Below are 14,530 nucleotides of genomic sequence, written 5' to 3'. Positions count from 1 at the left end.
TTTTATTATATAATAGTATATATCAGTAAATATTGTCTTTATAACGGTGTGAACACTCTAAAACTATCGTGTCATTTTTAGTGTTTTATAGAGTTTTATTTAGTCAGGTATGAAACGACCTGACATTTGAAAGCACAGCGCTCTTCACGCGTCATTAACCCTCTGAGGTAATTAAGATCTTCACCTGTCTCCTGTGATTGACAGCCTCCTCCACGAGCGTGGACCGCGGGCTGCGCCGCACAATGGACGGAGGGAGGAGAGGCGGCGGGAGGGCGGGCAGCAGCGCCCTTATCCAATGGGATCAGTGATGGGAGGGAGTCTGAGAACTCCAGCTTTGTCCTAACTTACTCCTGAGCACAATATGACTGCAGCTCCTGCACCGTTATTCCACGGGACGGTGCGCACAGGCTCAGCCGCCGCACGCACTGCGCAGCGCGGACTTTGGATAAACTTTTTTTGACGCTTTTCCGCGGAGCCTGGAAACTTTTGCAGCTTTCTGTGGATTTGTTTGCCTCCGTCCTGAACATGCAGCTGGAGGAGTTGGACTGAACCTCGGCTGATCTGCGGGGATCACTCTGATCACTCCGGGTTTTGTTGCGCGCGGCTCCTGGAGCACTTCACGGAGCCTGGAAGGCGTCGCTGGGCTCCTCTGTGACTTCTGTCTCCCCCCCTCTCTCTGGATTACAATGCTTTAGTGAGCCGTCCAGCCTGAGTCAAGTGGATGCATCTTCGGCATGGACTCTGTCTGAGAAAGGTGGACTGGCTAAGTGACCATGGCGCTCTCAGGTAGGGGCTCAGGCCGGCTTCATTTGGTTCTCCTGCTGTTATGGACTCTGTCGCAGTACTCCGCATCCAGCCAAGTCCGTCAAGAGTTTCAAGTCCTGGAGGAGCAGCCCGTGGGCACCTACGTGGGCACGATAGAGACCAAGCCCAGCTTCACGTACCGCTTCAGCGAGAGCCACAAACTTTTTGCCATTAACGGCAGCACGGGGGTCATTTACACCTCGTCGGTGATTGACAGGGAGCTCCTGCAGAGTGATGTCATCAACGTGGTGGTGCTGTCCAGCCAGCCCACGTACCCCACGGAGGTCAGGATAGTAGTTCTGGATATTAACGATAACTCCCCGGTGTTTCCAGACGCCTCCATCGTCGTGTCTTTTAAGGAGGACGCCAGCAGCGGCCGGCAGGTCATCCTGGACACCGCCACGGATTCAGACATCGGAAGCAACGGAGTGGACCACACCACGTACAGAATAGTGAAAGGCAACGAGCAGAGGAAGTTCCGCCTGGATATTACAGTCAATCCGAGTGGAGAGGGGGCTTTCCTGCACCTCGTTTCAACCGGAGGCTTGGACAGGGAGGTCACTCCCTTCTACCAGCTCCTGATCGAAGTGGAGGACAAAGGAGAGCCCAAGAGGTTTGGTTACCTGCAAGTCAACGTCACAATCCAGGACATAAACGACAACCCGCCTGCGTTTGAGCAGGAGCAGTATCAGACCAGCGTGTTTGAGGATGCAGCTGTAGGATCCAGCATCCTGCAGATCACAGCTTCAGATCAGGATGAGGGCGCCAACGCTGAGGTCAGGTACTTTTTAGATGAGGGGACGCCTTTCCAGATCGACCCCAAAGTTGGTACTATTATCATAAAGGAGGGTTTGGATTATGAGAGTAAGAAAGAGTACTCCCTGACCATCCATGCTGTAGACAGAGGGGTGCCGTCCCTGTCAGGCAGGACAGAAGCCACCATCAGACTGTTAGATGTCAACGATAACGACCCCGTAGTGAAGTTCAGGTATTTCCCCACCACCTCTAAGTTTGCCTCTGTGGATGAGAACGCACAGATCGGCACAGTCGTGGCTCTGCTCACAGTTTCAGACTCAGACTCCCCCACAGCCAACGGTAACATATCTGTGTCAATCTTAGGAGGCAACGAGCAGAGGCACTTTGAAGTGCACACGTCTCCAGTGCCCAATTTAAGTCTGATCAAAGTGGCCAGCGTGTTGGACAGAGAGAGGATCTCCTCCTACAACCTGACCGTGTCTGTGTCAGACAACGGCAGGCCCGTGGCCCGCTCCTCCTTTGCCAGTCTGGTTATTTTTGTGAATGATATCAACGATCACCCGCCCATATTTCAGGAAGCTCTGTACAGAGTAGATATCAGTGAAGACATACCAATAGGCAGCTACATTAAAGGGGTTTCTGCAACAGATGGTGACTCTGGGCAGAACGCCAACCTGCGCTACTCCCTGGTGTCTGGAAACGCTTTGGGCTGGTTCTCCATCAGTGAAAACAGCGGTCTGGTTACCAGCGCCGCTTTGCTGGATAGGGAAACAGCATCTGAAATTGTGCTCAACATTAGTGCCAAAGACCAGGGGCTGCAGCCCAAGATTTCTTACACTAGACTCATAGTCAACATCACTGATGTGAACGACCAAGTGCCTACGTTTACACAGAGCACCTATCATGTTTCAATGGTGGAGCACGCTGCAGCCGGCACCGAGCTGCTGGTGCTCTCTGCGTCAGATGATGACCTCGGGCCCAATGGAACGCTCCGGTTCTCGTTTGACGCAGAGACACCAGCCGGCGCCCAGGAGCTGTTTCGCCTGGATGCCGTCTCGGGGCGATTAAGCACAGCCGCAGAGCTGGACAGGGAGGATCAGGCCTCCTATTTACTCCACATCCAGGCAGCAGACGCGGGCAGCCCCCCTCTGCACTCTGTAGGAAAAGTCAACATCACCCTGTGGGATATCAATGACAATAGGCCGCTCTTTTACCCCGTGCAGTATTTTGCCAATGTGAAGGAGAACGAGCCGTCTGGTGCTTATGTAACCACGGTTTCAGCCACAGACCCCGATTTAGGTCGGAACGGCACAGTCAAATATATAATTACAGCTGGAGACCTTTCCAAATTCCGCATTAACAGCAACACAGGGAGAATTAGCACACTCGTCCCTCTGGATAGAGAGGAGAAAACTGCTTACCAGCTGCAGGTGACGGCAGCAGATGGCGGCGGCCTGCGCTCACACACTCAGGCCATTGTGACTGTGACTGTAATAGACACACAGGACAACCCGCCGGTGTTCAGCCAGAAGGTGTACAGCTTTGTCATGTTTGAGAATGTGGGTCTGGGGACAGTTATAGGGACGGTGTCGGCCACCACGGTGGATTTAAACACAAACATTTCATATCTCATCACGTCAGGGGACCAGAGAGGGCTTTTTACTGTAAACAGTGCAGGTCAGATCACAGCGTCCAGTCAGATAGACAGAGAGGAGCAGGGCTTCTATCAGCTGAAGGTTGTAGCCAGAGCAGGCGAGATCACAGGGGAGGCTTTAGTCAACATCACTGTGAAGGACCTGAACGACAATGCTCCTCATTTCATTCACTCTGTGGAGCATGTGAGCGCTGTGGAGAACTGGAGCACGGGTCACGTTATATTCCAGGCCAAAGCTTCAGATCCTGACGAGGGCACCAACGGCATGGTGGTCTACAGCCTGAAACAAAACCCCAGAGGCCTGTTCCACATCCACGAGAAGCACGGACTCATCACGCTGACCGGGCCGCTGGAGGTCACCACCAGCTCCTACGAGCTGGAGATCATCGCGTCAGACATGGGGGTCCCCCAGCACACCTCCAGCCTGATCCTCATCGTCAGTGTGTACGATGTCAACGACAACTCGCCTGTGTTTGACCAGCTCTCATATGAAGTCATCATCCTGGAGTCTGAGCCCGTCAACAGCCGCTTCTTTAAAGTGGAGGCCACGGACAAAGACTCTGGGCTGAACGGGGAGATTATGTATGACATCGTGGGTGGCAACACAGGTGATGTGTTTGGCATTTTTCCAGACGGGCAGTTATACATCAAAGCAGAGCTGGACAGAGAGATGCAGGACAGATATAACTTGGTGGTCGTCGCCAGAGACCGTGCTGTGGAGCCGCTGAGCGCCACTGTGAATGTCAGCGTGATCCTAGATGACGTGAACGATAACCGGCCTCTCTTTAACAGCACCAATTATGTGTTTCATTTTGAGGAAGAGCAGAAGAGGGGCTCAGTCGTCGGGCAGGTTTTTGCTGAGGATAAAGACTTTGGCCCAAACAGTGAGGTCAGATATACTTTTGAGACTCCGCAGCACAACTTTGAGCTGAACGCCATCACGGGGGAGTTGACCAGCACTCTGCAGCTGGACCGTGAGTCACTCATGAGACAGAGAGGCGCCGCCGTGTTCAGCTTCATGGTCGTCTCATCAGATCAGGGTCTCCCTAAGCCCCTCAGGGACCAGGCCAAGGTGCAAGTTTACATCCAAGACATAAACGATAACCCGCCTAAATTCACCAAAGACGTTTACCAGGCCTCCATCTCTGAGTCGGCTCAGAACATGACACAGCTGCTGCGGGTGTCTGCCTCTGACGTGGATGAAAACAAAAATGGACTGGTGCAATATCAGATCACAGAAGGCAACGAGGAGCGCCAGTTCACAATCGACAGCAGCTCTGGACAGGTGACTTTAATTGGAAAGCTGGACTATGAAACCACATCCTCCTATTCCCTGAAGATCATTGCAGTGGATGCTGGAGCTGTGCCCCTGTCCTCCTCCTGCATGCTCAGCATCAGCATCCTGGATGAAAATGACAACTCCCCCTCTTTCCCCAAATCCTCTCTGTCTGTGGACGTCCTGGAGAACATGAGGATAGGAGAACTTGTGGCCTCTGTCACCGCCACCGATGCAGATTCAGGCCAGAATGCGGACATAACGTACAGCATCACAGCCACAAACAACCACGGGACGTTCAGCATCAGCCCCAACACCGGCAGCATCTTCCTGGTGAAAAAGCTGGACTTTGAAACTCAGTCGTTCTACAAACTCAACATCACTGCGAAGGATAACGGCAGACCGCCGCGCTCCTCGTCCATTCCCGTGGTCATTCACGTCAGGGATTTTAACGACAACCCGCCCATATTCACCCCCGGAGACATCTTCAAATCCATCCCTGAAAACCTGCCCCTCTCCTCCTCAGTAATGACCATCATGGCTCAGGACACAGACGCAGATATAAACGGGCAGCTGGAGTACTCCATTGTTCAGCAGATTCCCAGAGGAAGTCATTTCACCATTGACCCGAGCACCGGGCTCATTTACACCAACAGGGAGATCGACAGGGAGTTTTCCAACCTGTTCGAGCTGACCATCAAAGCCACTGATCAGGCGGTGCCGGTTGAATTCCGCCGCTTTGCCCTGAAAAATGTCACCATATGGGTCACGGACCAGAACGACAACGCTCCCTTGTTTGTGTCTCAGAATGCGCTTGTGGCAGAGCCCAACATAGTCATCGGCTCCATCCTGACCACAGTGGTGGCCTTTGACCCCGATGATGGAACTAATGGAGAGGTGGAGTATGAGCTGGTGGAAGGAGACGCAGACACCTTCATTATGGACAGGTACAGCGGGGACATCCGCCTGGCATCACAGCTGGTCCCGTCCCGGCTCATGTACACCCTCACCGTGTCAGCCACCGACCACGGCTCAGCCCGCAAGACCTCCAGGACTGAGCTGACCATCATCCTTCAAGGGATGGACGGCCCCGTTTTCTCCCAGCCTAAATACATCACCATCCTCAAAGAGGGTCAGCCGCCGGGCACTAACGTCATCTCCCTGGATGCCTCGAGTCCCCGCGGCTCTGCAACCAGAGTGGAGTATTTCATCGTGGCGGTACGCAGCGGCGGGAAAGCTGTGGGACGTCTTTTCACCATCGGCCGCCACACAGGAGTGATACAGACTGCGGCGGAGCTGGATCGAGAGCAGGGCTCCGACCTCTACCTGGTGGATGTGTACGCCATCGAGACAGACGCCAGCCAGCCCAGGACACAGCGTGCCGAGGTGAGTGCTCTGCTGACCCTCCGTTTTTTCCCCACAGGTGCTGACAGCCACCCTTTATATTAGATCTGTTTGGCAGGGAGAGGCCGTGACCTCACCGGCTGGCATGTGTTTGAGACGTTTGGATGAAATAAGTGTAATAAGATCAAGCTTTGAGAGACGGCCCAAGCCACACATGAAACAGAGCCACCTTTTCACATTTCTCTGCTCATTAATTAAATTCCTCTGCTCTGTATTATATTATGTATTGGAGTCAGGCGGCTGTTTTGTGGCATGATAACTCTCCAGAAACCGAACAATTCATCCTCCCTCTTACATTTGAGCAGGAAATGAGCATTGCCTGTCTCCTCACGAGCTGAAAGCTTCTTATCAGCTGCTATGAAGTGCACAAATCAAAAAAAGGACCACTCTTTAATTTCCCCGCTGTAGACATAAAGCTTTCACGGCTGCTGTTTCAAGATGGTTTCCTCTGTGTAGAGTTTCTGCATATGGTCTTCCAGTGCAGGTATGCATCACTGGTGCCAGTATTACTCTCTGAGCCCTTTGAGCCTGAGGCTGTTTTGGCACCGGGGTGGTCCTGGAGGTGCCTTTATACCACCGGGAACTGCTCCACAGGCAATGAATGACCATTTTCAAAATGGCCTGACCTCTTAAGACTTTGTGAAAAGATGCAGAGGGCAGAGAGGCTGAAGCCTAAGCTGTCCACTGCATTATGTGCATGTGCATCTTTTTATAGGCGATGGATCCTCTGAAGTGAAATGTGGGAGCTTTAAGCCCAGTTTGGGTGGCTAAGGCCTCGCCGCCAGTCAAATGAGAAACAAATGTGACTCTATATATGTTTTGGAAATTTTACCCCGGACTTAAAATGCTATGTTATTACAGACTTAATGACACATACTGCATTTAAAAAAGGTGTAAGCTGCTTCTCTGCTGCAGGAACGTCGTCTGCTGTGAACAGATTTGGTGCTTTAAAGGGACAGTTCACCCTAAATGATATAATATTCATATTTCTTCTTATGGCCTGCTGTGCTGTTCATCCATCTAGATTGTTTCGGTGTGAGATGTGTGGCTTCTTTGCAATATAATAGAAGTAAATGATACAAAAGTGCACTTAACCCATTAATATCTATAAACTAAAGGTGTAAAGATGTATGTAGGTTGTTTTCTGAGGTGAAAACACAAAGCTAGCCAAACGTAGCATTTAAATAAATCAACATAAATAACATATGGATATCTTGGCTCATAAAGACTATAAAGAAAATCTCAGTTATATTGTGGACATAAATGGGATTAAACATGTTAGTTATTTTGGGGTGAACTGTCCCTTTAAGTGTAACGGCTGGATGCATCCATCAGATGTTATTGATGTCTTGCAAATATTAAAAAAGTGAAATTCAATACAGCAATCAGTTATTTGGAGACAAACGCACATATTATTGAAATCAAGGATTACTTGGCAAAATCGTGTTAGCGGAGTTAACTTAAAGGTTCTGCCCGGGCCAAATGGGAATATCAAATGTTCTCCTACTTTGCCTGCAGCAAAGATGGCAATCTGCTTTCCTGCAGATTCTCCTAATGAGAGAATATACTGCCTGGCTGCTCCGTTCCCATACTTTCAAACTCTAAGATTGGTTTCATGCTAAGCTTGAACTTTGTCACCCCCGGGACAGATGATTTTCCCCCGCCACCTGGTCGAGTCGTCAGTCTCTCTCTGCTCTGAGAAGCGTGAGATTTAATAATTTTGAGGGATTCAAATGACCGTCCGGGGCGTTCTGAGCTGTGACCGGTCGGTCGTATTCATACTGTGTCTTCTGTCAGTAGGACCTCCATAGTGTAAACCTTCAGACTTAGACTAATGTTTTTCCAGTGCTGTGTTTATGCACCAGATACCCAGTAGCAACTGGGGGATTACTTCCATCCCCGGGGTTGTGACCCTTTCACATTCTGCTTTTCCCATTTTCCCCATTGATTGGATGCATGAGGGAGAACTGGCATTTCTCTCCTCTGCTCTGCACCATGTGTGATGTTTTGGAACAAAGACAAGCTAGCTGGACTTTTTTTTTTATTATTTTTATTTTTTTCATCAGTGGTCGTCATCTTCAGCAATGCAGGAAGTTTGATTGTCCGTCATCGTTGGCGCCTTCTGGCTCACATCTGCGACATCCAGTGTGATGGTCCTGCTGCCAGCTACACACAGTTGTGGTTTTTCAGCTGCTAATGTTCATGTTTGGAATGTTTTTCAGGTGACTTCATTACCCAGAAATCTCAGTGTTTCTTCCTCTTTATTTCCTAGTTTGGAGAAAACAATGTTCTGGCAGCGGCTGGATCTATTGTTGGTGGCTGCAGATTCCATTCATAGTGTTAACGAGGATGTTTTTTATTTCACTGCTTACATCCTGTGATGTCTTTGTGCCGAGGTGGAGAGAAGAATGTGGTGAATAAATGCAGAAAACACACCTGCACGTCACAGAGGAGGGTTAAATGTGACCTCACAGCAGCAGGCTCGTCTGTAGAACTGCTCTGACAGATGGTTATTGATCACTCCGTAGGTTAGTTTCCGTTTTATAGTAGTTTCATCCTACTATATGCTTAATCTCTTATTTTGAAAGGTCATTAAATATAATGTCTTATTTTGAAACTGAAGTAGTTGTAAAGAAATAATTTGATGATGTCTCGTTCGTTACATCACCGGCTCTGACTCAATTGATCAAATTTCTAATATTCCTCTCTGTTAAAGGGACATTCCACTCAAAGACCCTTCTAGTTTCTCTTCAGTATCACTGTAGTCGAGCTTTATCCGTTATCAGTAATATTTCTCACATATCGCATCAAAAAATAAGATTAAAAAAGATAAAGATGTGCTGCATTCATTCCATTTTAGAGTTTTAACAATATCTGAAATCTAATAAGTCATTTTAGTTCAGACACACACTGTGGGACTGTAGACTCACTGGAGACGGAGAGTTTTGTCTAACAACAAAGGAAAAGTGGATTTCTTTAATATGGCTGTGATGTCAGAAGGGGCTGTGACCTTTAATGGCTCGTTGAGTCTCACACTTTTTGATTGCGAATAGAAAGAGGATCCTTTCTCATGCTTTATAGGACTGTAGACACCCCGGAGACATGAAATTATGTCCAACAACAATCCAGAAGTGGATTTTTGCAGAATGTGTCCTCCTCTGAGATCTCCCCGTCTCTGTTTCTTATCCTCTGTACTCCCCTCATCTGCCTGCAAACCCTGCGGGCCCTGTAGACTATGGACTGCTCCAATTGTTTTCTTAAACTTGCTGTGAATCAAAATGAAGTGCTGTTTTTTTTTTTTATTTTCTCAGAGAGGCCCTGAAGTGCCACATCAGTCCTTGCCCCCTCCTCTCAAAGTCATTGTTCCTGGTTGAAAGTAAACACAGTCGGAGTGTTCGACAGGCCTTCCTTTGTTTTGCCTTTGCAGATAAAGTGTTGCGCTGCCCCGGCCTGAGATTCGGGGGGGAGGCTTCTATTATTTTTCGTGTCTGTGCCAGCGTCTTTGGCTTGGCAGATTTAGGAGTGTGTATGGATGCCCCTGTCAGCCAGCTTTCCTCCCCTCTCCTCACCGGTGAGCGACGGACGGTAGGACTGTTTGGACTGTTTGGACTTGTGAGGCTGAAGAAAGAAAAGAGTGTTGTGGGGAGGTTTCTGGACATGTCAGACGGTGTTATTGGGAGTTGTGGGAATGAAGGAAGAGGCGGGGTGACGGGAAGCGTTTTCAGTGGAGGTGCCAGACAGAGGCAGCAGTGCAAGGGCTCATGGGAAGGAAGGCATGGGTTGGGAAACACGTCCCGAGCAGGTGGGAGCAAAAAGGGGGATCAATCTGCTCACCGCAGATGGCTGAGGTTCAAATCAACGTTTAAACTCTGTTGCTATGGATACTTCAAGCTCCACTGTACGTCTTTGTGTCTGGCCTGTTTTGTGCCCGAGTTTGTGGTGATGCTTCTACAAATGTGATGAGGTTGTAGAGGAGAGAAGGCAAAAAAAGGAAAAACCGTCTGGCTGTAATACAAACCCTGTAAAGAGCAGGCAGGTCAGCGAGGCAGGGAAAGAAGGTCATGTAGAGCCGGAGGAGATGATACGGATGCTGGTTTTTGTTTGTGTATTTGTGTGTGTGTCTGTGTGTGTGAGACAGTATTCATAAAAAGTGAAATATTGATGACCGGAGAGGAAGGTCGCGCCGTGTTACAGATAGCTCTCTGGTGGTGAATCAGGCGGAACAGAAATGAAGGCTCTCGGTTACATTTGATCCTTATACAAGTTCAGAATTTACAGGACACCTAACGTTGTTTTTGAGCGAGTCTCAGCCGCTGCTTCCTGCCAAAACACACACATTTATAAATGTCTTACTGCAGAAAACAGAAAACCAAACTGCACCTAACGCTGTAGGAGGCGGCTTCAGCTGTCCTTCATGTTCACATCCAGTCATAGTGATGTCTTAATATCAATATCAAGGGTTCAAACCCCAGCCTGTGTGTCCTCCACAGCCCCCAGAGGCTGTGGAGAGAACCGCAGTTCATGTCTCAGCCCTGAAACATACAGTAGGGAGTGTGCCTGTAAAGTTTTAAGCCGTTAAAATGGTTTGAATTCTGCCATCATGTGCGTTTTTAGTGGCTTCATCCCCCACAAGCCCCCACAGCAGCCTCTGATTGATCATGTATGTTTGTAGGTGTAAGTAGCTTAGCATCATGCTACCATCCTATGTCACAGCGCCCTCTTGGTGAAGTTGCTACCATCATCTGCATAGTGTAAAAACACACAACCACCAGGCCACGGGAAAAATCCGAACATTTGATACCAGGGTGAACTGTCCCTTTAAAAAATTATGTTCCTCTGCAGGCACATTTTACAACAACTGGAAGAGGAGCGATGCAGAACAAACTGCATCCTGGTGTATTGTAACTCATGCTGTAATTGCTTGAGAAAGGGGCTGGTAACACACCAGTCCTGGCTGAAGGCGCGGGTTGTAATTCACGCAGTAATCTGGCGTGGACACACGTTTTTTTTTTAGACGGCGTCCTGGTAGGTGGTCCAGGGCGAGCCGGTGCTCAGGAGCGCTGCTCGCGTTTTTTTTTTTTTTTTTTTAAAATTTGCTTTTATTTTACAAGACACTGTCACCATTAAAGTTAGATAAACATTCAGCCGTGCGTAGATGTGTGCGAGCAGATGCTGCCAAGAACACACACACACACACACACACACACACACTGACCACAAGTCAGACTCTTAAATAGTAGCAGCAGTCAAAATAATGAACTTTCATTTAGATTATTATGATTATGTTACTGTCAAATAACGTCATTGAGAGCCGGGCTGAGCTTAATGAAGCCAGCGGGTTCGCTCCTGTTTTATTGTCAGTGTTTGTCTTGTTCCACTTATTCTGTGTCTCTCTGTTGCTTCACTTTTAATGTGTTGTTCTACAGTTTACTCCACGTCTACATTTTTTTTCTCCTCATCAGAAAGCAGTGACTGCACCGCTCACGTGTGTCAGCACAGCATCGTTATCCACAAACATGAAGCTGTGTACTCATGTTTACTAGCTGTCCGTCTGACTGTGTTAAACATTAGTGAAGAAAAAGTTGCTGAAGACTCATTGTTATGCTGTTTAGGACGAGAATGATGGCCGAATTTGACAAAATATGGCATTACATTCGTCACCAAGATCTTAAATTGGTGATGTGGAGTCAGACCCTATGTGACATCTTCTCCAGAGAGTCCAGGTCTGGACCCTGAACCACTTTGTACACTCCTGATGAATCCTGTGCAGTGTCAGCTGACCACTGAACTTCAGCAGATGATAACAGTGTTCTGTCAGGGTGGTGAGGTAGACACACGGCATGATGGGAACCATCACCGTCACTCTGACCATGTGACACGTTCATTGATTTGAGTCCTCTTCATGTTGTGTGAGTGAAAGATGCAGCTATATGTACATTTTTGTCATGCCAGTTGTGTCATGGTTTGGAGTGTCTGGTAATCATCTGGTGGCGTGACGCATTTGTCTGGTGACTCGAAACTCCTAGAAGTTCTTCAGTGGTGAACAGCATCTGTATGCTCAGAGGTCCCAGCTTTGACTGTTTGTATGCAGTGACCGTAGACCTTTGAGACTTCACTGGCTTTGTGTGAACTTTGTGACACTCATTGTGTCGTCTCCTGTGGCGAGCTGAATTGTCGCGGTGTGGCGGCTCCGCCCTGCTCTACTCTAAACAGGTATCATGTTTACGTGCATGAAGGGAAAGCTGCACATGTGTATTAAAAGAAACGCTCTGCGGTCGACTCTGCTTCACGCAAAGTCCGTGCAGGACCTCAGGTTAGAAAAATAAATGAAGGCGGCCAGAGCTCTGCATGCTCGGCCGACTTTTGCATCATCGGGTTTATTTTCACATCAGAGATACATTTCTCTGGTCGTGTGTGACTTTGATCGTCACGCCTCATTTGGGAGAGGTGGTTTGTCCGTCTTTAAGCGCACATGTTCGGACCAAATGTGAGCCTGAAATAGTTTTGTGCCGCTCTCCTTCCGCTCCGTGTGAGGGATTTTTCTTCAAGTGCAATCAGAACGCGGCGTCAGAAGCTGTGATCTGAAGTTTCCGAGCTTTTCCTTTCACTCAACCGCAGAGAGTTTGATTGGGAGCATCTGAAGTGGGAACCATCAGGTAGAGCTATGATTTGGGTGCTACGCAGGGAAATAAATGTGAACCTGGGTATGACTGCATCGCACAGATTTCTTCATCACTTCTCTCTGACTGTGAAGGGACCATAAAATATGCCCAAGTCTCTCCAGCTTTAGAAAAAAAATAATGTTCCACTACTTTCACTTGTAAAACGAGGGGAGTCGGAGAGAGAGAGGCAGAGCGCCGGGTTGATTTTGGCACACGGACAGTGGTAATAATGGATCCCAGCTACAGAATGATTTGTTCTTCCACGTGACTCGCCGAGCTCCCTAGCATCAACAAACACGCAGAAATACATACTGCACGTTTCCATTGTTTTTAGAGCGTCACCGCTGCTCTCACATCTTTGCTTCCCGAACACTTGGCCGTCCATCAGCGACACGTCCAAAGTGACATTTAGTGCAGCCGGCTCCTCTCATTGATCCCCCCCCCCGACTCCTGGGACATCAAACGAGAAGGAAGGAGAGGATGTGCTTCGTATGCAGTGTTCACACACACCTTTAGAAAGGACGAGCGACCCGCCGGCAGGAAGGGGTATCTCCCACAGCCGGGCAGATAATTTAGGAGCTCCATGCAGGGAGGAAAAGGATGGAGGAGGAGGGGGAGGGCAGTGAGTTTGAGAAAAGGGAGGCAGGGCTGTAGTGTCAGGGGCTAGAGACAGGCAAAGATAGACTGGCACCAGAGAGCCAGGGCCGTGTTATTGTTGTCTCCCCTCTTATTTTATTTTCCATCAGGAGCTCCACCGTCGCTGCTCCGCGTGCACCGGGCTCTAACTGTATTAAGAGGTTAACCATATTGTGATTTAGCATTTGTACAGAACTTACTTTTTATGTTTTCTAGCTGTGCTGTTGTGATAATATTACTTTCCAGGCTTGCTCAATCTTTAGAGGCTTTTTTCCTCCTTTTGCTTGGTCTTAAAAAATAAGCCAAGCCGCAGTGGATCTGCAGCTGTTTTCAATTCTACAATTGAAATATTTCAGCTCTCAAAATGTCCCTGCATGACTTTTCCGGCACTGAATTGTTAGATTTTTCTAAATCCTGTCATAATTCTGCTCGCGCTCTTCATTTGACGGCCGTTTGGCCCGGGGAGCGCTCCGACCTATGTGGTGTGATCCCATGGGATTTTTTTTTTTTTTTTTTGCTGTTTTTAACATGTTCTGCTGTTTTCTATAAGTTTAGCATGCGGTGTGTGATGTTGTTACAAAGGCCGCACTGTGCAGCCAAACACTGTTTAGACTTTTCTAGTGAAGTTTCCAAAAATACCAAGTTAATGAGGAACAAAAAGAAACAGAGGGTCAGTTTACCTCAATTACTTTTTAACTGCTGTTTAACATTCTGCAGCAGTGGTTACTATGATACAGAAAAGCATTGTTTTTTTTTCTCCAGCAGTCCTTGAATGCAACCTAATAATCCAAGCATTAGACGGTGATGTTTCATTAAAACTACTTTTTACTAGCATTAAAAAATCACCGAAAATGAAGCGTTTGCACGATAAAGATTCTGTAAAAAACAAACAATTCTGCATTTTTTTTATGGTAACTAAGAAGCCATCTTTGATTCATTTGTGACCTGCAGTGATGTGGGAGAATTTATCGGCTGTCCGTGCAGATCGGAGTGAAAAACTGCTTTGGGAAAAAGAAGGAATCTGCACCGTGCACTTGTTTGTAATGTGATGCAGTGACCCTGACAGGTGTTTGTCTCCCACACATCTTGCAGACCTCCAGAAACGCAGCCTCCCCTGCCTGTTAAATTGCTCGTACACATCATCCTCCCATGGGCCTTTCTGCAGAAAGCCTGTGGCTGTTTGAGCACGTAGCCGAGCGGAACGTCTTGGGAAAAACAGCTTGTGGTCACCGAGACAATAAGTGCAGAGCATGAGCCTCACTTTGGAGGATTATTATCTCATTGGAGGATCAGAGCCGGCTCTGGGCCGGCGCTGCGGCTCTCTGTTTCCAAAGCAAT

General features: G+C 48.3%; 1 protein-coding gene across 1 annotated transcript in view; it reads left to right on the top strand.

The window, feature by feature from the left end:
* The first annotated feature begins 375 nt into the window (after positions 1-375).
* Positions 376-14,530, top strand: part of fat4 (FAT atypical cadherin 4) — a 94,369-nt gene continuing 80,214 nt past the window's right edge. Inside the window, exon 1 of the mRNA XM_028415520.1 lies at positions 376-5,876. Within this exon, the coding sequence (XP_028271321.1) occupies positions 774-5,876 (5,103 nt within the window). The 5' untranslated portion in view covers positions 376-773. The remainder of the gene's footprint in view (positions 5,877-14,530) is intronic.

This window comes from Parambassis ranga, chromosome 10, assembly GCF_900634625.1.
Source record: "Parambassis ranga chromosome 10, fParRan2.1, whole genome shotgun sequence".
NCBI lineage: Eukaryota > Metazoa > Chordata > Actinopteri > Ambassidae > Parambassis > Parambassis ranga.
This window is presented reverse-complemented; position numbering and strand designations above follow the sequence as displayed.